At 35.9% G+C, this 25,094-nt stretch overlaps 2 protein-coding genes across 3 annotated transcripts in view; both read left to right on the top strand.

Annotated features, from left to right (window-relative positions):
• The window catches only part of slc12a5b (solute carrier family 12 member 5b), a 56,925-nt gene extending 41,097 nt beyond the window's left edge, over positions 1-15,828 (top strand). Inside the window, exons 5-26 of one of the 2 annotated variants that reach the window (XM_046870567.1) lie at positions 641-695; positions 959-1,089; positions 1,274-1,521; positions 1,768-1,979; positions 3,261-3,428; positions 4,469-4,567; positions 4,691-4,748; positions 4,932-5,106; positions 5,185-5,303; positions 6,156-6,254; positions 7,924-8,043; positions 8,389-8,493; positions 8,767-8,935; positions 9,071-9,266; positions 10,134-10,303; positions 11,082-11,213; positions 11,296-11,403; positions 12,072-12,197; positions 12,565-12,779; positions 13,120-13,134; positions 13,391-13,524; positions 14,396-15,828. In XM_046870567.1, coding sequence (XP_046726523.1) covers positions 641-695; positions 959-1,089; positions 1,274-1,521; positions 1,768-1,979; positions 3,261-3,428; positions 4,469-4,567; positions 4,691-4,748; positions 4,932-5,106; positions 5,185-5,303; positions 6,156-6,254; positions 7,924-8,043; positions 8,389-8,493; positions 8,767-8,935; positions 9,071-9,266; positions 10,134-10,303; positions 11,082-11,213; positions 11,296-11,403; positions 12,072-12,197; positions 12,565-12,779; positions 13,120-13,134; positions 13,391-13,524; positions 14,396-14,487 — 2,946 coding nt within the window. In that variant the 3' untranslated portion in view covers positions 14,488-15,828. The remainder of the gene's footprint in view (positions 1-640; positions 696-958; positions 1,090-1,273; positions 1,522-1,767; positions 1,980-3,260; positions 3,429-4,468; positions 4,568-4,690; positions 4,749-4,931; positions 5,107-5,184; positions 5,304-6,155; positions 6,255-7,923; positions 8,044-8,388; positions 8,494-8,766; positions 8,936-9,070; positions 9,267-10,133; positions 10,304-11,081; positions 11,214-11,295; positions 11,404-12,071; positions 12,198-12,564; positions 12,780-13,119; positions 13,135-13,390; positions 13,525-14,395) is intronic. The other variant, XM_046870568.1, reaches the window with a different exon arrangement.
• Positions 15,829-22,220: 6,392 nt separating this feature from the next.
• rh50 (Rh50-like protein) lies at positions 22,221-23,804 on the top strand. Its single transcript, XM_046870891.1, has 2 exons — positions 22,221-22,732; positions 22,830-23,804. The coding sequence occupies exons 1-2, from the start codon at positions 22,286-22,288 to the stop codon at positions 23,802-23,804; spliced, it is 1,422 nt and encodes a 473-aa protein (XP_046726847.1). The 5' UTR covers positions 22,221-22,285.
• The last annotated feature ends 1,290 nt before the right edge of the window (positions 23,805-25,094 follow it).

Genomic DNA, 25,094 nt, shown 5'->3' with positions numbered 1-25,094 from the left:
ATTGTCTTTTGCACTAATACACTATACTGTATGTGACAATCAAACCTGAGATTCACCTGGATTTACATTTATTGTATTGAGCAATATTTGATTTTCGTTGTGGTGAGGAATGAGTAAGGGATTGTACATGTGTGCAATCTAATATTTATATCCAAGGAAAATAATCAAAAGAATGATTTGTTTGGAGAAATGGTAGGAAATGGTATGAAGTACCATTCAAGCCCAATATTTTATACACAGATGTTCCACTGTTATAGTCCACATTTTTTATCCGAATAATTTTCATGCTTACTGGCAAGTGTTTCAAAGCGGTGGTCTATATGTGGAAAAAAAAAACACTTTTAGATATCTGTAGTATAGAAAGGTCTGCATGCAGGTTATTTTTAATAACTTAAGTGCTGAGCCCACAGAATAGACTTACAGGTCGACAGACATACTGTATACTGACTATTGTTACGTGATACATTACCATAACCTTCCGTATTAAAAATTCCTGATTTAAGTCACCACTTCAGCGATCATTTGAAATATTTTTTAACGGTGTCAGTAAATTTGAAAGAAAACTCTCGTCTTTTTATTTCGAGCTACCACTAATTCCGAAACTGATGTTATTTAAGTCCGTGTTTATGTCTGTTTGCAGACTATGCTGACTGCCATTTCAATGAGTGCAATTGCAACAAATGGAGTAGTGCCAGGTAAGCAAAATGCAATGGCCCCTGACTGTGTGTGTGTATATGTACACCCAGACGATAGTTGTCCTCTTGTTCTTTATGGGCAGTTAGTCACAGACACAGTACAGTTCCCCAGTGAGCTGAGTTCAGCTCCTGTCCCTTAGCGATGCATACATTATGTTTGAGCTACAGTGAAGGGTTGGAACACTGAGATAAACATAAAGTCGTAAAAGGTCACATATAAAGTATAAGTCCTGCTAAAAGTAAATATTGTGCCTCTGTTTCAGCTGGTGGGTCGTACTATATGATCTCCCGCTCGCTGGGGCCGGAGTTTGGAGGAGCAGTGGGCATCTGTTTCTACCTAGGAACTACTTTTGCTGGAGCCATGTATATACTCGGGTGCATTGAGATTCTCCTGGTACGAACAAACACTGTGCTCTGCATAGCTTAGTAGACTGTTTTTTTATCCAATACTGATTAACACAATAAACACAACAATTGTTTAGAAACTAGTCATGTGTACTGTATATTTAATGCAAAGATGCATATATTACCAATCGCAGAAGCTGTACAAGATCTGAACTTCGTTTTCTTTGTTGCAGATCTATATAGCTCCACATGCGGCTATATTTAAGATGGAAGGTCTGGATGGACCCGATGCCGAAGCAGCGATGCTTAATAACATGCGTGTGTATGGCAGCATCGTTCTCTCCTTCATGTCCTTGGTGGTGTTTGTTGGTGTGAAGTATGTCAACAAGCTCGCGCTGGTTTTCCTCGCCTGCGTCATCCTTTCCATCTTGGCTGTTTATGCTGGAGTGATAAAAAGCGCCATCGAACCACCAGACTTCCCGTATGCTTGTTTGCTGTACTTCATGTCAGACTCATGTTACTACACACTATTTAAAATAATAAAACTGTATTTTCTTGAGCAATAAATAAGATTTGTCTTAGTTGTAGTTTCAGGAATATTAAATGAATGCATGTGTTAGGTTTCTTATTAACATAACATAAATAACATTGTTTATGAACATTTGGACATTTTACACTTATAGATAGATATTGCAATGCCACTAACCGAGCTCCTTGCTCTGTGTAGGATATGCGTGCTTGGCAATCGAACTCTAATGTCTAAGGGCTTTGATATCTGCGCAAAAACCATCGAGTCAGGCAATGGTACAATTACCACCAAACTCTGGAGAATGTTCTGTGATTCGGAGTTCCTTAACGCTACCTGTGATGAATATTTCACCAACAACAACGTTTCTCAAGTGCAGGGCATTCCCGGCATCACCAGTGGCATCCTGGCAGGTGAGAAAGAACTGTGAAGCTGCTGCTAAAATAGTGGAATGTAGTGTTGTTCAACTCGAGATCGCTCTCGAAACCACAGATTATTCAGTCTCAGTTAATGTATGTCATAAACTACAATCTGGCCTACAAAAACTATTTTTTTACACTAAGACCAGAACCATATTTTCATGAACAAGTCTCTGCACAAAATGTTTTTGTACATGAAAAACTTAAAACCCAATTCAGCTGTGCTATATAATAATCATCATTATTATTATTATTATTATTATTATTATTATTATTATGTAACAATATATAATTTTGAATACAGGTTGACTTTTTTTTAATGAATTACTGGAATTGCATTAGTATGTATAGATTAATGGTATGCATATAAACTTTTACTATAGCAAAATCATTACATAAAACTTGTTCATGAAAATGTTCTAATCTCAAAAAATGCTTAGTCATTAGTAGGCCAGGGCTGAGTCGAGACCATTTACATTTCCAGTGATTATGTTTCAAAATACTTCATCCTGTGATGTTCAAACTCATGTAGCACAGCTGAATTTGGTCTTATGTCGTCTCATTTGATTATGCTCAACATGTCCTCAACATGTCCAAAGACTATATTTTGTGTAGTTATTTGCACAAAATGAAAGTACCAATGTGGGGTTATTTTGCTAATTTGAAAGAAATCCCATGTCATGTGAGGACAATACTATGACCAACAAATTAACACATCTGAGCATCTGGTCTTACTTGGACTCAGTCATGTGTGTTATTGGTCTTCACCCAACTGTCAAACTATGTTTTGGCTCAGACACTATTGGTCGTGACACAGCATTAAAGAAGCCTTGAACACTTCTTCTTCAGTGCTTTAGTCAATTACCAGTTCAATAGCACTGATTGTAATATATGGTTAATTAAATTCAAGCATGAAAGAAAAAAAAACAGTATGGGGCTTCAGACTGGTGCAGTGGTTTAAGTATTTAAACTATCATCAGGAAAATATCTGTTAAATGTAGAAAAAAATCAAGGAAGGTGCGTTACAGTCAGATTTAATATCTGACATGACTCCTGGATGGTTTCCTGTATAATGTTAACACCATGCAATTTGATGATGATGATGATTATATATATCAATGTTTTTTATTAATATTTTAAAGAATTGTGGCTTAACCCTTCTAGAACTTTTATAACGTTTTCATAATGTCCTAATATATTAGTTGATTTAACATTTGAACAGAAGAATATGTAGCTTAGAAAGCGTGCTGACAATGAACTACTTCTCTTTGATAGAGAATCTCTTTAGCACCTTCATGTCGAAGAATGACATCTTAGAGAAGCGAGGTATTCCTTCCGTGGCAGACCCCGACGCTCCATTAACCAACACGAACCGTTATGTGCTAGCAGACATCACCAGCTTCTTCACCCTGCTGGTGGGCATCTACTTCCCCTCTGTCACAGGTCAGTACAAGTTCATTAGGGATTAGAGACACTTCTTTCTTATTGAAATGCAGGATTTATGAAGCAAGATCCTTATATTTGACTCTTCTTTAACACTGGAATAATTGCTTACGTTTGGTGTGTACAACCTTTAGCTTTGTCTTGACTTTAGATGTTCTGTCTCACTTCCATTAGCATACAATGGTCTACGTCAACAAAATGATTAAATGGTTTATCATGCTGAATAATGCATAGTAAAAAATTTTATCTATTGTATTTTTCAGTGATTTATCTTTCAAGTCATTGAGGTGTAAATTGAAATCATTCGACTCGGGTGTTTTCGCTTTACAGACAGCCAGTTTTATTTAAAAGCGTCTATTATTTCGACCTTAGTCAGGGCACCACTATGTAAATGAAATGTGTTCTTAGCTCAATAATGGTGATGGTGATTGTGTGTGTGTGTGTGTGTGTGTGTGTGTGTGTGTGTGTGTGTGTGTGTGTGTGTGTGTGTGTGCATGTGTGTGCACGTGTGTGCATGTTGACAGCAGTGAATTGCTGTGCTCCTGGCAGCACTGCATCAGCACAATTTGACAAGATTACAGTGGTTTTCATGACTTCTGTCAGTCAAACACACACATACACACATGCACACACTGAGCATGTGCATATGCACAACCTGCAATCAAATCAGATGTCTAAAACAGTGTACCATATGATAATACACTTATACATTTTCTTAAATTCTCCAGTGGTGTTCATTTGTAATATGTTATCGTTTCTATAAGTCCTTCGCAGTGACACTGATATAACCTTAGCCTAACAATAATCACATTTTATTAGATTTCTTTTTACAAAATATAATTTGAAAACATGTAATTATTAATTTAGCAATACTGTATTCTCTAAGTAGGCATTTCCTTGGATTAATGGATGAGTCGGTGGTCTCTGTGAATTTACGGCTACGGAAATGTTTCCAGTATAAAGGAGTTTGCTTTGTCTGATTCCACAGCGATATGACAAGCTTGGATTTGTAATAATTTCTTGCAATGTGTACATCATAGGTATCATGGCTGGCTCCAACCGTTCTGGTGATCTGCAGGATGCTCAGAAGTCCATCCCGATTGGAACAATCCTGGCCATCTCCACTACCTCTTTTATATGTATCCTTAAGCAACCTACATTCCTTGCAGAAAAAGAAAATGTGTGTTTTGGAATACCTGATTAATACTGTTTAATAGTAATAATAATGTTAGATTAGTTCTCCTAAGCGCCGTCTCTGTCAGACATGTCCAGCGTGATTCTATTTGGAGCATGTGTTGAGGGAGTGGTGCTGAGAGACAAGTAAGGAACTCGCTTACATACTGAATTCTAGCATTCTAACTATTAAATATATGCTTTTACTCTTCATTTCCTGCACGTATCCACTCAGAATGTTCTCCTTTTTTATTCTAATTTTATTCTATTTTATGTACAAAACAAATTCAGACTTGAATAAAAAAAATCTTGTCATTTTGCTATGCACAGGTTTGGTGAGGGTGTCAATGGGAACCTGGTCATTGGTACACTGGCGTGGCCATCGCCTTGGGTGATTGTCTTCGGTTCATTCTTCTCCACTTGTGGGGCAGGACTTCAGAGTTTGACAGGAGCACCTCGTCTATTACAGGCCATTGCTCGAGATGGGATTATCCCCTTCCTCAGGGTGAGTGTGAGAAACATGGACATGTAATTTTAGACTTTACATGCTATTATAATACTTAATATATATGCTGTTCGGCAGGTGTTTGGTCATGGGAAAGCTAACGGTGAGCCCACATGGGCACTCCTTCTGACAGCCACCATATGTGAGATTGGTATCCTTATTGCCTCTCTTGATGCTGTCGCACCAATCCTCTCTATGTACGTAATACCTCTGATGCAATATACATAACCACTTCATCAAAATAAGACTGGCCCTAGTGTACTTTAACTGTCATACACGTTTTCTTTTATTAAAATGAATGCAAATATATTGTGCATCATGAAATATTGGTTTTAATCTTTAGTTTGTGATGCAGACCAAATAAATGAAATGAATAATGATTGTGGAATTATGGTGAAAAGAAAACATGAATTGTACTCATTCCTAGGTTTACATCATTACATTGATGAAAGCTACATATTGTGAGATTTTACAAGGACAAAGATCTTGGGTTTACAGTAGATGTAGCTTTAGATGAACTCTTTGGAGAAACCATGATGGTATCTATTGAAAGACCTTCTTGAGGTTAATCAGTGTTAGTGTGGTAGTAAAAAAATGGCATTGAGGTTTGCATGGAGTTGATAGGTAAAAAAAAAACTGAGCCCTTAAAGTTTCTTCATCTGATGGGTCAATTATAAAAGCAAACTATTTCATACAGAAGTGTTTGCATTTGGTGCAATTTAATGGAAGTTCAGGTTTGGACGTTCAAGCATTGTCTCACAAGCAGCAATTATTTTATTTCATTTCACTGAATTCCACCTGATATATTACTAACTAACACACATGAGACACCTAATTCCTACTTTTGTTCTGTGTCAGTTTTAATTTATTATTTTGTCCAATTATCAGTATATGTATATATGTGTGTGTATACTGTGTGTATATATATATATATATATATATATATATATATATATATATATATATATATATATATATATACACACAGTATATCAGGCTCATTATAACTGTCGACATAACTGTAATGCCATGTTGTTCCTTTCACACAGGTTTTTCTTGATGTGCTACATGTTCGTGAACCTGGCTTGTGCTCTGCAGACGCTCCTCAGAACACCAAACTGGAGGCCACGCTTCAAATTCTACCACTGGTTGGTGCAACCTTAAACTCACTCGTGTTTAGTTAAATAGATTAGTTACACAGAACGTGCCAACAAACAGACTACACATCATAACATTCTATTCTTCTTGCAGGTTTTTCAAAAGCATTGTCAAATTCTTAAAAGGGATTCAGAAAGCATAATGTAGGGTGTGTTTATGATTCTAATCAAGGCCAGTATTCACCGCGGCTCAGGATGTTGCGGCTATTTGAGGGGAATGTGTAAATGAATAAAACGAATGAACTTTTGACACAATTTGTCAGTAATAAAACCACATAAATAAAATGAATGGCAGTAATTGTTTAAGAGTGAGCTGAAATCATTACTGAGGTTTCAAAGTTTTACCCCTAATGTGCTATTATTACACATCTCTAATTGAATGAGGCCAGTTTAAATGATCTATGGCAATGTGTCCATAAAGCAGTTGATTGCATTTTACACTTACCGATAGAATGTAGTATTTTCTTTTTTTAATTGAAGCTACAGTCAGTTGGCTTTTAGGAAATTGTGCCCATAAGCAAAACTTAATAACCAATAAGTCAGGAAAAAGCACTATATGTGTGTGCTGTTATAGGGAATTTGTTTAAAACAAGGTAGTGTGCTCAGGCTAGACATGAAATTGAGATACTGGTTACTGTTACCATTCAGAAAGTGGTAAAAAAAAAAAAAACATCCTGAATAGTTTGGTTCCTAAATATTGACAGCTGTCATGCAGTAATATACACTATTTTTAACCATTTATAGTTGCATTTAATGTTGTGTAATGTACATCAATCTGTAACCTCAAATGACTGTAAAAGAGTAGAAAGGACTTTACTCATAATCTCACACTCCGGTGCTCATGTTAGTTCTCACTCTCCAGTGTTGTTTTAAGATTTATAATCACAGTCTTGATGTCACCCAAATGAGGATGGGTTCCCCTTTTGAGTCTGGTTCCTCTCAAGGTTTCTTCCTCATAACATCTAAGGGAGTTTGTTCTTGCCACAGTTGCCACGGCTGCTCATCAGGGATAAATACACATAGTTCACCTTAACTGTAAATTCTGTAAAGCTGCTTTGAGACAATGTCTGTTGTGAAAAGCGCTATAGAAATAAACTTGATTTGACTTGACAATCAAGTTAGTTCCTGTCATCATTTATGTAATTGCAGCGATAAACTTCTTTTGCAAGAAGTCGTCCTGAAATTCTGGAAACTGCTTCTAAGATTGGAGACTCCTTTCATATGTCAAATAAATATCTCTTTGTAAAAAACAATTGAACAATTTTTTTTTTTTTAATTATTAAAAAAAAAAAAAAAAAAAAATATTTTGGTTAAATATGCAACAAATAAGATTTGTTTTTATTATTAGGCTTGGATTGTGCGGAAAGTCCACCATAATCTCAACGTTCCCTGTGAACAAGTTGTTACTATAGAAACGGATTTATTAATTACAGTAATTAACATTAGTACAAACCTATGATTTAAATTACAGCTGGCACTGCTGTCAGAGCTGCTGCTACAGACAATTTATAAACACTATATGACCTTTCCGATTCAAAAATTTAACAAAAGGCTCTAAATCAAAAGACTCATATAACCAAAGCTCTGTAGTTTTTTTGTGATTTCCTTATCCAGGAATAAATAACAACATTTACCCTGCTTTATTTCCCTTTTCATCCAGGGCGCTGTCCTTTCTGGGTATGAGCTTGTGTCTCTCCCTGATGTTCATCTGCTCTTGGTATTATGCCATTGTGGCAATGGTCATTGCTAGCTGCATCTACAAATACATCGAGTTCTGCGGGTAAGTGGCCATAAAACCCCCTGGGAGCAAAAACAGACACGCAGCCTGAGGTGTCACCACACACTAGATGAGCCTCTTACTTGGCAAAGTGCTATTATTATCCACTCGTTTGGGCCAGGTTGGCAGTTTTTGCCCCTTGCCTCATGCCTTTGTTTTAAGAGGCGCTGGATCAATATGCTGCACTCTGGTATTTAATGCAATTTACGGTGGTGTAAAACCACTGCGGTGTGTACGGTATTAAGATATCGGATGAGGACAAAGGAATTAAGAGCGCTCTAATCAGTAAGAAAGTGCTTTTAATGAAGCCATGTTGACTCTCTGGGGTATTATTTCTCTCCGTTTCAGTGCAGAGAAAGAGTGGGGTGATGGGATACGCGGCATTTCTCTTAGCGCTGCCCGTTATGCTCTGATGAGGTTGGAGGAAGGACCGCCACATACCAAAAACTGGAGGTGAGCAACATCACCATGCACCAACAACATGCAATCATCAGCAGTTCCTTCCAATTAAATGATATATTGCCAGTCCAAAAAAAAATCTGATAATGATACATGGGACATAATTTTTTAATGTTCTCAGGACCTACCAAGGACATCTGCCTGCAATTTTAGAAACAACTTGACCAATAAGACTAATGGGGAAGCAAATATATTGATATTATTGTAACACCATCATCTAAAGTAATTTACAGGAATGACAAATGACAAATGTTCTGTCTTCCTCAGACCACAGATCATGGTGCTGGTTGGGTTGGATGCTGAGCAGAATGTGGAGCAGCCACGCCTCCTCTCACTGACCAATCAACTTAAGGCAGGCAAAGGCTTGACCATCGTGGGCGCTTGTGTTGAGGGAACATACCTTAACAATCACCCTGAAGCACAGAAAGCAGAACAGGTCAGCATGTAAATGTTCTCACACACACACACACACACACACACACACACACACACACACACACACACACAAATTCACACATGAAATCCCCAAAAATATCAGTGTACATCAAATACCTCTGCTTCGGCTTCTTAGTCCCTGAGGAAGCTGATGGAGACAGAGAGGGTGAAGGGATTCAGTCAAGTGGTGATCTCCTCCAACCTACGTGATGCCACCTCTCATCTGATCCAAGCCGGAGGACTCGGTGGTTTACGTCACAACACTGTGGTCATCGGCTTCCCGAAGAACTGGAAGCAACACGAGGACAACCGGCAACTAAGGAATTTCATTGGTATGACACTAAGCTTCTATGTACAGTTTATACACTATACAGACAAATGTATTGGGGCACCTGACTTTCCCATATGTGGTTCTTTCCCAAACTGTTATTGCAAAGTTGAACTCATACATTTGTTCAGGATGTCTTTGGATGTGGTAGCCTGAAAATTTCTATTCACTTTAACTTGGAGACCCAAAACTGTTCCAGCATTACACAAAGAAAACTTCATGAAGATATGCTTTGCATGGGTTGGAGTGGAAGATCTCCTGCTATAGAGTTCTGATCCCAACACTTTTGGAACACTGACTGCACCCCAGGCCCCCCACCTCGACTACATCAGTACCTGAATTAACTAACACCCTTGTGTCTGAATGACCGCAAATCTCCACAAGCACACTCCAAAATCTAGTAAAACATCTTCCCAGGAAAGTGGAGGAAATCATAAGAACAAATTAGAACTAAATGTGTAATGTGATGATCAAAAAAAGCACATACCTTACTTATGACCAGATGTCCGCAAACTTTTGCCAATATAGTGCACTAGTATTAAGATTTTCTTCTGAGAAGTGTTTAATACAAAATGTATGGAATTTGGCAGACACCCTTTTTCAGAGTAATTTACATTTATCTCATTCATACAGCTATGAAGTTAAGGGCCTTGCTCAGGGGCCCAGGAGTGGCAACTTAGTGTGGCTGCGATTTGAACTCTCAATCTTCGGATCCAAAGTCCCTTAATGCTTTTAACTGTTTTAACTGATAAACTGTACCTGTCAGACTTCTATTTCTATTAAGAAAAAATTTTACTTATAATAAAACATTTTTACCTTTTAAATGGCAAATCCAAAATGCATTAATGTATTGGGTGTTTCTCCTTTTTAGAGGTTGTGAGGGAGACCACGGCGGCTCACTTGGCTCTTCTGGTACCAAAAAACATTGCTGCATATCCGTCCAATGGCGAGCGCTTCTCTGAGGGCCACATCGACGTCTGGTGGGTTGTCCATGATGGAGGAATGCTTATGCTCCTGCCTTTCTTGCTGCGCCAGCACAAGGTACCCATGAAACCTGCTTTCATGTTTTAGGGTCAGTCTACACTCTAGATATTAAGAAATGAGCTAAAACATTTTTGTTGTTGTTGTTTTTTTATTATGATATTTTCAAATTTTTATTTTGCTCTGTAGAAGCATTTCTCATCTTTAATTTCTTGATAATAGCTGAGTTAAAGAGAAAGGAAGTTAAACCATGACATGAAATTATTATTATTGTATTAAGGTTTTTTCTCGGCCCAAAAGTGCATCCATTTAACAGGAATCAGAGACTAAAAAGGTTATTGTTAATATTATATTGTATAACATAGCATCCGTTGTGGGCATGCTGTTACTTCAGTATGGAGGATATGTGTGGTTTAAGTGTAAATATTGGAAATGTTTTTTGTGGCCTAATGCATTATATTAGCTATAAATATTTAAATATTTTAAATATTAAATGTCGTTTTTATTGCGTCCTGTTTTTTTTCTCTCATTAAGCTATTATGACAGAAAATGTAGCTTAGTTTAAGTTAATGAGAAAATGGATTGGGAAAAATATTTTTTGAAAAATTGCCTCGCAGCTGGCAAGTGTCCGAGTTGCTGCTTTAGACAATTAATCCCACCTTCTGACCAATCAGAATTGAGAGTTCTACAGTGCTGTGTTTTTTACTGATTGCATCATCACATCCTTAATACAATAAATAATAGGTTGGGTTTTTCATAATTTCAAATAAGCCAGTGTGAGTGTGTGTGTGTGTGTGTGTGTGTGTGTGTGTGTGTGTGTGTGTGTGTGTGTGATTAGGTGTGGAGGAAATGCAAAATGCGCATCTTTACCGTGGCTCAAATGGATGACAACAGCATTCAGATGAAGAAGGACGTGATGACCTTCCTCTACCACCTGCGACTCGATGCTGAGGTGGAGGTGGTGGAGATGGTGAGATGCAAAACTTTACAAATATATATATTTACACACATGCACAGAAACTTACTGACTCTTTCTCACCCTGTGCCCAAAGCATGACAGTGATATCTCAGCATACACCTACGAGAAGACTCTGGTAATGGAACAGAGGTCACAGATCCTTAAAGAGATGCACCTCACCAAGAACGAGTGGGAGAGAGAGGTACCCCCCCAATGCAGTTTTATACAGTACATCGTAGCATCTGTAGCATCAACTGATATGAACAAGAAAGAGAAATAAATATAAAAAAAAGATGAGAAAGAAAACGAACAGGACAATAGGAAAGAAAATGAAAAAACAAAACAGAAAACAATTGTATAATACAGGATACATTAAAATATAAAATAGAATTGAAAATAAAATATAATATTTAAATATTGGAATATTTAAATATTCTTATTTAAATATTAGAATCACATATGTTTAAAATAATAGGGTAGAATACAGTAGTATATATATGTATATGTATATATATATATATATATATATATATATATATATATATATATATATATATATATATATAATGTTATGTAATATAATATAATGTAATCCAATATATAATGATAATAATAATAATAATTAAGTAAATGTAATACAACAGAATCTAATAAAATACAGTAGAAAACAGTACTACAATAGAGAACAGGACAGAACCAAATTTTTGTGGCATTTTATTGCCAATAAAGCAGCTTCACAGACATTGTTGCCTTAAAGTATGTATTAGAACACGCAAGCAAGTTGCACATCAGACTATTTCTGCTATCAAACTGAAAGCAAATGTTTCCAATTATATAGTTTGAGGGAATGAAATTTTGTGTCCTCTCCAGATTCAGAGCATCACAGATGTGTCTCGTGGTTCCATTCGCCGGAAGAACCCATCCAACACTCATCCACCGAAGAACATCAGCGAGGAGCCAGCAGAGGGCAGTACAGAGGCAAAACCTGAGGAAGAGGTAGCTGTTTAAAATGATTTTCCACCAAGGAGGTGAACACTGGGTCTGAAACTGGGCCTAGTCTCTAAACTTTGGTTGATGCGACTTGCTTGACATCAACTGTAGCTCACAGGACCACCACTATATTAAGACCTAAACAAGTAGCTGTGGCTGATTTTTTTCTAGCCCATACTATAGACTCTGATTGTAGTGATTGTGAAGGCACATGTGGTAAAATAAACATGACGGAGGTGGGCTATTTTCTCAAACTATTCTTTCTAAGAATATTTTTGGTGCAAAACAAATTCATGACCATGCTTTATTTTCATAATGATTTCTTTTTTTCTTTACTAAACCCTTTCTTAACCCTTTCTCACTCCTCTCTCAGTCTATCCGTCTCTCCTGTTTCCGACAGATACAGCTCATCCAAGGTAAGAATGCCACACCCACCCCGACAAGCCCTGTCTCCCCGATGCCTACGGACAAAGGGGCCATGAGTCCTAGTGAGGAGGTGCAAATGACCTGGAGTGACGATTTAGACAAGTCCAAGAATCCATCTGCGGCTAATCCGGAGACAACTAAAGACATATTTAACATAAAGCCGTGAGTCATTTAAACTATTTTTTTATGGTAAATATCTGCCCTAAAGAGATTATGAAGTTAAGGACACAGAATGACTTGATGGTATGTTACGGCAGTCACCTCTGACAGATGAAAATAGTGATGTATTGCTTGGCTCCAGTCTGACAATGTCAATTAGAAATATGAAATTAAAAAAAAAAATCTAGTCAAATACCACACACATGTAGAACCTGCAAAAATTGATTTTAAATAATGTAATAATACAAAATGTAAATGTATTATGATTCTGGTAGATAGTATTTGAAATATATTATGTTATAAGCTCTAAATGCACTGTTGTTCTCTTCTGGACACGCTTCAGGGAATGGGAAAACCTGTGAGTACCTTTCCATTTCAGCATAACACCCTTACACACATCTTTTCCATATACAGTGTGATATAAGACCAGATTCAGAGTATACAGGGATAAGATCTATATTATATAGTAGGATATTTTACAGAAATATACTGCTTTCATAGCACTTTCCCAAAGCGTTTACTTAAAGCAGATAAGAAGCATTGTCCATGCTGAAAACGTCTCTAAAACTTTAAGTAAGCTTCGGATATCTGAAGTTATTTCATGTATTTTGCAGGAACCAGTTCAACGTGAGGCGCATGCACCACGCGCAAAAGCTTAATGAAGTGATCGTGAAAAAGTCGCAAGACGCAAAGTTAGTCCTGCTGAACATGCCTGGGCCTCCGAAAAACCGCAAAGGAGAAGAAAACTGTATCCTTTTTCACATTGAAACAGATGTTTATAAAGATTTGGTAAAAAAATCACGCCAAGTGCGATTTTTAGCTAGCATATGCGCTGATGTTTTTACAGGACGATGGTGCAACATGTACACAAGGCATGCGCAAATACACAACAGTGTGAGAGTAGAGCAAGACAATAAGTGCATGTGCTATGCAATTTATGCAGATATCACTTTCACAGATGTCCTCTAAAAAAAAATTTTAATCAGCAGTCCACAACGTATTTTGCATCAGGGACCACTTTCACACAAGAAAATTATTTCACAGATCAGCGTGGGGATGGTGGTGATTGGCATATTCTAATACTAATATACATATTATATGATTAAAACGAATTATTTATTATTTATTTATTATTAGTTATTGAAATTAATTATTACATTTATAAAGAAAATTTAACTCAACACACCATAATGCAGAATCAGTGGGAGCTTTATTTATTGATGCATAGAAAAAAAAATATGCCTGAAACAGGGAACATAGGCGAAAATGGTCTGTGCAGCCTGGTACCAAAGGATCCATGGCTCATTACCAGTCCACGACCTGGTGTTTGGGGACCCCTGATTTAACTGACATATTATCATAAGCATAACTTACATTCCCTGATTACACACAGTTTGAGTATATATTTATAATTATATATATATATATATATATATATATATATATATATATATATATATATATATATATATATATATATATATATATTTTTTTTTTTTTTTTTTCTTTTTTTTTCCCCTCCAGGTTAAGTTTGCCTCAGTGTTGAAAAGATATTTTAGGAATGGTAGACATTGTAGCCTGTGCTAGAAGTTATACTCTTTGATTCACTCGTTTTGCAGACATGGAGTTCCTCGAGGTCCTGACTGAAGGTCTCAATCGAGTCCTCCTGGTGCGTGGCGGTGGCCGTGAGGTCATTACCATCTACTCCTAATGGACAAAAACACATCCTCCCTGTGAAGTCTCTCTTTCATGCCATGTTGCTCATTCAGCATCTTAGCATTCCCAGACTCTGCCATGAGCAATAGAGCCCCAGCACATATCAAACTACTTTGCACTACATAATCAGAGACCTCATCGTTACACCAGCTTAACCATTACTCTAGCTCGGCATTTTTTTTTCCGTCTGAAATTATCTACAATACTCCCACTCTTCTTTATTTTGCAAATAGACATGTAGTTGAGTTTCACATGACTGATATCCCAAAGTTAGACTCAGCCCTCAACCCTGATACTGATACTGTAATGCTGAGGCAAAAGCAGGTTTCATTATCAAGCTTCTGAAAACGTCTTCCAGTGTTGTCGTCGTAAGGCCCGAGAAGCACTTTGAATCAAACCACAGAATGTGTGTGTGTGTGTGTGTGTGTGTGTGTGTGTGTGTGTGTGTGTGTGTGTGTTTGCTCAGAGAGCCGAACCATGAAGCTGTCCATGTGTCAGTGCCATGGACATGTCCAAATATAGAAAAGTAATGGTTTAGACAGAGCGTATGTGTGTGTTTGTGTGATGAGTGGTCACTTTTAATATATTGAAGCTTAAAACAGAAAACAGGGATATAAGCTTCTTGGAAACTTGATAATAACCTGAAGGCAGTTTTATATTTTTAACACACACATCTCAGCTTTCAGACTTTCATAGTATTTACACTGATAACAGACAGAGATAAAATGCGAACGATACTGATGGCATCAGCATATCGCACAGAGATACAGTATGTACATATTGCAGTATAAATATATTATTCATATTATTGCTTAAAAAAAGAAAGCACCACATTAAAAGCTTTATCAATTAAATGTATCTATAGTGAATGGAAAAAAAAAAGATGAAAATATTCTAAAGGAACACAAAGAAATGTTCCAATTTATTGTATATTGTGAATATTTATCTACACAAAAGATTATTACATCATACAGTTTTGGATGAATACCATGATGATCACCAGCTTCTGCCAAACACTGAAATGTGCAATGTGTGCCATACGAACAAAAAAAAAAAAAAAAAAATTTTTAAATAGGACCTTTCTCTCTTAGGTGAAAGAGAAACACTGATTATATTCCTACAAATAAGCTAATGAGGCATTTTCCTTGACCTTCATTCATTTTGTATTGTTTAAATAATGCGCCAAACATTTTCTCACCAAAAAAACTAATCACACTGCACAGTGAGCATTCTCTATTTTTAAAATGTTACATTAGTCATTTTATATATATATATATATATATATATATATATATATATATATATATATATATATATATATATATATATATATATAAAAGAGCAAATCACAAATATTTACAACTATTGTTCTATATTTACTTAGTAGAAGTAGTTTATATAAAATATATACAGTATATATATCGATATATCCTCTTATTTATTTTTTTGTAAAAATGCAAAGAAGAAAATGTTTACTGAGTAGACTAGTGAAAAAACTTAATTCTGCTGTCTCGTGCAAATGTGAAGGTGAAGGAGAAACTAGAATCTGATTGCACTGAGGATTCTGCTTTTCTCCCACATGTACAGTACACATATATAAGTATCACATCAAGCTACATGAGAGAGGCAGGAAGCTGTTTAACATTAATAGTACTGCCTTGACTGTTCTTTACATTTTTCAGTTGTTGTTTTTTTTTTTTTTGGTGTATACATTGGAGAAATGTATTAACAGTGTTTATTCCTGCGCAAAAACAATAGGCCAAGTGCATAAGGCCAAAATATTTTCCCATGCACTTCCAAACAGATCACTGGCCAGGAAATGAGCAAGAATGAAACAAATTCACAATTTCCTGTGCCACAGGTGTATACACATACAGGTGCATCTCATTAAAATATCATCACAAAGGTGATTTATTTCAGTAATTCAATTCAAAAAGTGAAACTCGAAAATATATATACTGTATACACACACACACACACACACACACACACACACACACACACAGGTGAATCTCAATAAATTATAATATAATCGAAAAGGTAATTTATTTCAGTTAATCAGTTCAAAAAGTGAAACTCATCTTATATAGATTCCTCACACACGGACTGATATATTTCATGTGTTTATTTCTATTCATTTTGATGATTATACTTAAAACTAACAAATACCAAAAATTCAGTATCTCAAAAAATGTGAATAAAAGACCAATAATTTACACAGAAATGTTGGACTACTGAAAAGTATGAACATGATGAATCTCTATAATATACAAGTTCCACTTTTTGGATTAAATCACTGAAATAAATCAACTTTTTTGATGATATTCTAATTTATTGGGATGCAGCTATATATATATATATATATATATATATATATATATATATATATATATATATATATATATATATATATATATATTCATCAACTGTTTGATTGAAAAAAACACTTCTTTCTGTAAATAGTTGTCTGCAAGTTTACCTCCAGGACTTAAACATCTAAAGAAAGAAGAGAAACTCTATACCTTAAAAAGTTCTTGCTCATTTCCCTGTCCGGTCATTTGTTAATAGCATCATTACAAGCTTCATATATCGCTATTTTGAGCTTGGCCCAAGTTGAGTATGAGTAAATTTTACTTATTGAACCACTAAAATGATCATGGGTGATCATAATTTTTTTTTTGTTGCTGTTTTCACATGTAATTATGTAAGTAATGTGTGATCATTCTCATTTCACTCTGAAATTTACTTGAATTCAATTATTTATTTGACATCACATAAATAATATTTTACATATTAAATCATTTTTAAACCACATGCTTTACATGCGAACAAATTGTAATATGACAGAAAACCATGTAAAATATATTAATCATTTGTTCTTTTTCATATCAATTAATAGGTATACGCAAATAAATTGTGTAAAGGAATCACATCAAAACTATTAAGTCATGAATTAAAAAATGTAACTGTCAATTAAAAATTATAGGTGAAGATAATGACAGATAAAGAAGATAAAGTCTCTTTAAAACATCACCTTTGAGAATAGACAAATCATTTTAGAAAAATTAAGAAAAAATCCCCCTGCAAATAATAAAAATACAATGCCTCAGATGTGAAAATATAATTAATCATAAAAAAAATATATATGGCTAATAAAAATGTGAAATTTGTATATTCGTAAAAAAATTTTGGATGTAAATTTTTTTTAATTCTAGTTAAATTCTAGTAATTCACAAACAAATTGTGTGGGGGGTAAACATATAATGTGAAATAAAGAGATAAACAGTGTGAGAAAATCAAATGTGAAAGAATGTAATTAATCCTTAAAGTTATTTGTGAAAAATAATCTTTGGAAATCATGAAAAACCACATGAAAAATGAATCAAAATCATGAGAAAATAATGAAATCCTTCTGTGGGAAAAGAACTACATGAAATTATGACAAATGCAAGAAAATGTGTGTGACAAAATGTATCATGTAAAGCTGACATGTAATATACGGTTGTCATGTGAAAAAAAAAACATGAACAGAAATTAACCTTTTTTTTAAAATTGCATGTGAAAATAGAAAACAATTGCTCTACATGTGTAAAATGTGTGAAACTTTGGGGGGTTGTAGGGCAGGGTGGATCCCACATGTAAAATCCTTGTGACTTTTGTGTATGGGTGTTAAATCTCTCTGGGCGTTATACCAGGTTTGTTGGATTTTGGTCACATTCACTTAGAGGCGAGTTTCTTGTGAAACAATACTAACAGTACATGTCACAAGCCGTACAGTAGAGTGTACTGCTATAGTAATAAGAGAAACCTGGACAATATTTCAAATGTAACATTTTAAAGGAACGCACCCTGCAGATTTCCTTAGTATATGTGCATTATTTATTATTCATTCCATTTATTTAAAGTATTTTAGCTACCTAACGTCATCTAACAATGACTTGCATAGCTAGATAGAAGAGTTGAGTACTGTTCCCATTATTTTTACTTAAAACTTTCAAGTTCATCCTCTTGAATGTTGAATTTGTGTGATGGACTTAGTTTTTTTGTTTTTTTTCTACATCGTTTCTTACATAGCAACACAACACAACGTGTCGAAAACCAAATCACGACTTTTAAAAGTAAACATCAGAGTTTTGGTAACACTTTCTACGAAGCCACTTTCATAAATCATCAGCTTCTTTGTACACTCGTAATGACTCTTCTAACACTGTAATAAAGCCCTGATAATGTGCTACAAATAATTCCTTGATAGTCGTGTACTTGCTATTATCACATTATAACTCAATGTTCTACAAGCGCACAACCTTTATAATTACAGTAAAAAATTACTTGAAGAAAAATGGAGTAACTATTATTTATTGATACTTATTGGTTTTATAAAGTTGGAAATTTTTAAAAGTTACTAATTCTTGGTAGGTTGTAAGACACTTTTAACTTAACATTGTTATTGTTTGTTTGGAAAGTGTTACCAAAGTCAGGGACATGGAATATTTGGAATATTTGGAACTAGTTTCAATTCACAGTGATGTTAAGGGCTCTCCAATATCATTTCATGCTAATAAACTACATTTGTTAATTTACACAGATTTTACTTCCAGATTTGCAGCAGTTCAAGAGTAGTACTGGACTAACAATGAAAAAAATGTAATTTAGTCCATAACTGGGGTTAATTTGTGTCTGATCTTTAACCCATGGCTTTAGAGAAGTGCTTTGTTTTGTAACAAAGTAGAGCACTGTGATGTGGCAGTTAGATATGATTTCAGATCTCTTTTGGTGCATGTTAGAAATGGTTTCATTGTAAGTGTTCTTTTTACATTACCTTTTTGTTTCCCACTATTTCATCCTCCTACGCTTGTCTTGTGCTGTGAAGCTGCCTTTAGGGAACAGAGTGTTCTAAATATATACAGAAACTTACAGCTCCATTCTCAGCACATGCAAATTATGCAACGTTGACTTGTAGCCTTCTTTCGAGATGAGAGTGTTGAAGTTTTCTACTGGTAGTCCAGCGAGGTCGATAAAGAGACCGGTTAATTTGAGTTGAATTATACTGCAGGTTTTTTTTCCCGAAGGTGCTATAAACTTATGCATGATCGTTGTGGAAAATGTGAGGCGATTGTTTAAAAATGGCAGATTTACAGGGAGTAAGTTAGAAATCAAATAGATCAAGTGGCAGAGGAAGCTGTAGCGTAATAAATGTATAGTGTTGAAGAGCTGTGTTGTGTGACTCAGGAGTCACAAATACGTACAAATGCAATAATGAGTATAATAAAGACCCATTGGCTTCCTCTTAGAGGATCGATTTTTCAGCAAGACCTGATTTGGAGTCATCATCAGTCTGAAGTCACTCGAATTTTATTTGCTTGGTTTAGAACCTCAACACTGGTCTCGCAGAATTGTTTCGATCTGTTAGAACTGATCCAGTGACCATATCTCTTGTTCTAGTAAAGATACATAGGATTTTTTTTTTTTCGAGTGGTCAAGAACCACCATGCTCAAACTATGAATTAATAATGTTACGAATTTGTTATTCAATTTTAAAAGTCCTAAATATCTATTTGAGCCTTGGGTTGGTGTTTACAGCAGAATCTTACCAGGCCCTGTTCATGCACAGCTTACTAAATGTAATAGCTTTTAGGTTCGTAGACTCACACCCTATAAAAAAAAGAAACTCAGAATAATAATTTGCATTTCTATACAGCTGGCATTTGTTTTCTATTCTTAGAAGAGTAGCGATATGTTTTGTAAAGTAATCCAGTTAGGTTTGATGAAATAGGTGTTTTGTGTTCTCTGTTATAATTCTCTATCCTCTCAGCAAGATCTTACTAAATGCACGAGTGCATAAGTGAGAAAAAACGATAGAGACCGAAAGGGCATGAAGGTGTACAAGTGTGCGTGTATGTGTGTGCATGTGTGTGTGTGCGTGTGTGTGCATGCGTGCGTGTGTGTGTGTGTGTGTGCGTGTGTGTGTGTGTGTTTAAATAAGAAAAGCTAGATGGAGGAGTTTCGTTTTTGTAAATACAACTATTATAGAGTTATATCCTAGTGTAGCTGTTTTATTTCCATGTCCATGCAAGTCTAATATTTTAAAGAAAAATGTATATTCTCTATTGTGTTCGATGATAACATTAAAAAAAAAAAAAAAAGTAACTATCCGAGATTATTGTTTTACCTTGTCAAATGCTTCTCTAATTACATGGCTAATGGTTTCTCTGGACCATTTTATAGAGTTGTCTGCACAAATGCAATAAAATTGTCGTTTTATTACACGTACTGTTGTGGCTTTTTTTTTGTGTTGGCAATAACGTGCTTCACTTTTGGAAATGAGAAAAAGAAAGTGACATCTGACCATAACATTGAAATAACCAACATATTAAAAAAAAGACGGTTCTAAAAATATAATCTGTTTCCTTCAACAGTTGTAAAAAATTACTGATTCCAAAAAGATTGGGAAGACGAGACTCGACTCACATTGGTTTAGTCTGGCAAGAAAACGTCAACAAATAAATCAAGGTTCATTTATTCACTCATTCCTCTTCAGTGACCAGTTGTGGAGTTGTGTTTAGGGTTGAGGTTTGGTGTTTTATTAATAAAATCAAAAACAGCCATCCAAGGCAGAAGAACAAGACAGCAAAACTGGCCATGCTCTTTGGCTGGGTTTGTAGGCAGATGTGATACAATAGTCTCTCCCCTGTCATTTGCAGTGGCACAAGCTAATCATGGGTATACAGAAGAGGGCAATTTGCAGTTTCCTTAAAGTGTGATAAAATTATTGGTTACCTTCAACTATCTCTGAGGAGATGTTTTTTCCACACAAGCAGGGTTAAAGGCATCATTTAATAGAAGAAACCTGGAAATTATTGTCAAGACCAAATTAGAGAGAACATGGGTTGGCTTTAAATGGGTCATTTTGAGGAACTGATTATAGACGCCAAGGTATAATCTCAGTGAACTTTGTACATGATACAGTTATGTCTTTAACCAGCAATAACATTTTCATCAAATTGCATGCTTGTCCTTCTTTGAATTCATTTCCACATGCAATTGCTGCTTTTAAAGTGACCCTCAGGTTTATTCATTCACATTGTGAATTAAGTAAATATAATTGCAGTAACACTGTCTGTTATATTTGGAATTGTTCAGAAGAAACACCCAAATGTATTCATGCATACAAACTTTTCATTAATCAGCAAATCAGGAATTTTAGACACTAGACCATAGACATGGCATGTTCAATGCATAAGTTATTATACTGTGTTTGTAGTGTTAACACATTGTAGGCAATAAACCAAGTTGGAACTTGGATACAATCTTTTAATAATAACTTTGAGATCGGTCTTGTGTTCTCTACTAGAGGTTGCAGTGAAGCTTCTAGAAAGTCTGCCTTCTTAATATGCCTAAGTAAATTAATCATTTAATGATGAAAACTCATCAAATAATACATATTTGCTATCACACAATCATATTGAAAGATTAACTGCATGTACCTCTCCATCTTCATACTTTACTAAATAGTAGAATCAATACAGTACATGGAAGTACTCTATATATATTACACCCTATTCTGTTGCTCAAAAGCTGCTGAGTGTTCATAAACTTTGTTACCAGCGGCCAAAGTGCAGGCACCCATTGGTGGACTGTGGAGACTACAGAGAGAGAATACGCCACATTCTCAGCCAATAGTCACTGCATTTCTTATCAGACTAAAGGATATAAAAACACAAGTATTCTAAAGTCATTCTGAAATAGACAGCAACACAAAAAGGTTCGAAGACAGCCAGTAAGCAAGAAACAAAATGAAGAAAGATTCTGCAAATTTAAAAGTGCAGCTTCCTGCTCTCATATTTGCCCTGGAAGTCCTGATTGTAGTCTTGTATGCTATCTTTGTGACATATGATGATGACACCAATGCACTACTACAGAACAATATGACAAACCATAAAGAGAATGCCGTATACCAAGATTATACCTTTTTTGCTGATATCCAGGTGATGATCTTCATTGGATTTGGCTGTCTTCTAGCCTTCCTTAGGCGTTATGGATTTGGTGGAATGGTTTTTAACTTCCTAACGGCTACCTTTACTATTCAATGGGCGATTTTGGTGCAAGGTTTTTTCAATTTCTACTACAATGGGAAGATTCATCTGGGAGTAATAAACCTGATCAATGCAGAGTTTGCTTGCGCTGTTATACTTATCTCCTTCGGGGCAGTGCTGGGAAAGACCAGTCCTGTGCAGCTATTAGTAAGTTTTATTAAAGCTTTCTCTTTTATCACATGCTCTGTCAATCCATTCATTTTAATTTTAGAATTATTACTAACAGCTAAAATGTCATCTATAGATCATGGCCCTGTTGGAGGTTCCAATCTTTGGTGTTGCAGAATGGATAGTTGTTAATTACCTGAAGATCAATGATGCCGGAGGTTCCATACTCATCCATCTGTTTGCCTGCTACTTCGGTCTGAGTGTCACCTTTATCTTGTATAGACCAGATCTCAATAACGTACACCCCAATGAAGTTACAAGCTATAATTCTGACCTGCTGTCAGTGCTAGGTACCCTGTTTCTTTGGATATTCTGGCCTTCCTTTAATTGTGCTTTGACCCTGAGGGGGGATGACCAGCATCGTGCCATTCTTCATACTTTCATAGGGCTGAGTGCCTCCACATTAACTGCCTTTGCCCTCTCTGCTTTGCTAAACAAAAATGGAAAGTTTAGCATGGCTGATGTACAGAATGTGACCCTGGCTGGTGGAGTCACTGTTGGTGCTTCAGTTGACATGATGATCTCACCTGTTGCAGCTTATGTGCTAGGAATGCTGGGTGGCGTTGCTTGCATGCTGGGCTATAAGTACCTTAGCCCATTCCTGGCACAAAGACTGCATGTGCAGGACCAGTGTGGCATCCACAATCTCCATGGCCTAACAGGGCTTATCTCGACACTAGCTGCTATTTGTGCCATTCTCTTGGCTGGTGAAGAAACATATGGACCTAGCCTCTACCAGACCTTTTCTTATCGAGCACCGCAAGTTGGAGACCCTAGGCTGGAGGAACTGCAAAAACTGATCCCAGGACTAGAGGGGGGTCTGGGACGCACCGCACAAGAACAAGCTTTGTTTCAAGTGGCTGCATTAGGAAGCACTATTGCAATAGCCATTGTTGGGGGTCTGTTGACAGGACTTGTGCTCAAGCTGCCATATCTGGCCTCCCCGAGTGATGCGTTCTGCTTCGATGATGAGCCTTTCTTTAACATGCCTCCAGAACAGGCATATATAACTAAGACTGAGAAAGATCTATCATTAGAACATGCAAATTAGCAATATATTATGATATCTCAATTATAACAAAACATTGAATTTTAAATTGAGCACTTCTTTTGCTAGCATTGGTTAGAAAATGTCAGCTTTTTTTGTTTTAATCAGATCCTTAATTATTAATCTCAAGTTAAATTAAACATCTCTTGCTCTCTCTCTCTCTCTCTCTCTCTCTCTCGCCCTCTCTCTCCAACATGCATTAAAAGTTTCAAGGTAATTGTGTAACATGCTAAAACAAGTTGAATTCATCTTCTTCTTCTTCTTCTTCTTTTGGCTGCTCCCATTAGGGGTCACCACAGCGGAGCATCCGTCTCCATACCCCCTGTCCTCTACATCTGCCTATTTAAAACATCCTACATGCACGGTCCCTCTAATAAACTCATTTCTAATCCTGTCTATCGTCGTCACTCCCAACGAAAACCTCAAAACCTTCAGCTCTTCATCTCCGCCTCCTGTCTTTTATTTGATGTCACTGTCTCTAAACCATACAACATTGCAGGTCTCACCACAGTCCTAAAAACTTTCCCATTTACTATCACAGATACCCTTCTATAAGAAATCACTCCTGCCACTCTTCTTCACCCACTCCACCCTACCTGCACTCTTTTCTTTACTTCTCTAACACACTCTCCATTACTTTGCACTATTGACCCCAGGTACCTAAACTCGTCCATGTTAAACTGCACCACTCCACTGCCCTCCCTCTCATTCACACACGTACTCTGAGCTTAGCTGAACCCATGAGCCCATGAAGCATAGTCCTGGGGTCCGCACTTTTTTCTTTTTGAATAGTGGTGTACATTATGCAATATTAAAGCACACTATTGAAAATTAGTTTTATGGGTGGAAATTTTAGAAATGTAATAACTAGCCAAAATATAATTATATACGTGTACATTATTTGCCTAAGATTTTGAAATACTTTGCATAAACAATACATCATTAATCTGGAAGTCTGTGGGTTTTGTAAAGTAAAAACTTAAAGAAATATCAGTGTAAGTGTAATTTCAGTTTCCTGTACATTGAATGTTTGATTGTAAATGGTGTAATACATTAATGTGATAAGGATGGTAAATGAGATAAGTGGAACAATAAAAAATAATTGACCTCTTTATCTACATCATATAATAAGGCTCATATTCTTAAGTTGCTCATGTCTATATGTTGTAACTCTTATTGTTCACAGTTGACCATAAATTGTAACACAAAAAAGTATATTTTAATGACTGAACTTGGGATTTGTGTTATCTAAGATAACACCCTGATAGAAGTAATATCTTAACTATAATTCCT

Source organism: Silurus meridionalis, chromosome 17 (genome assembly GCF_014805685.1).
Source record: "Silurus meridionalis isolate SWU-2019-XX chromosome 17, ASM1480568v1, whole genome shotgun sequence".
In the NCBI taxonomy this organism is placed as follows: Eukaryota; Metazoa; Chordata; class Actinopteri; order Siluriformes; family Siluridae; genus Silurus; species Silurus meridionalis.
Note: the sequence above shows the minus strand (reverse complement) of the source record. Positions and strands in the feature narration are given on the sequence as shown.

What these genes read in the sequence shown, in the direction of transcription:
- rh50 (XM_046870891.1), top strand. Translation starts at nt 22,286, where the DNA reads ATGAAGAAAGATTCTGCAAATTTAAAAGTGCAGCTTCCTGCTCTCATA. An exon ending in CCAGTCCTGTGCAGCTATTA is followed by an intron (nt 22,733 to 22,829) that starts GTAAGTTTTATT and finishes TGTCATCTATAG; the next exon opens with ATCATGGCCCTGTTGGAGGT.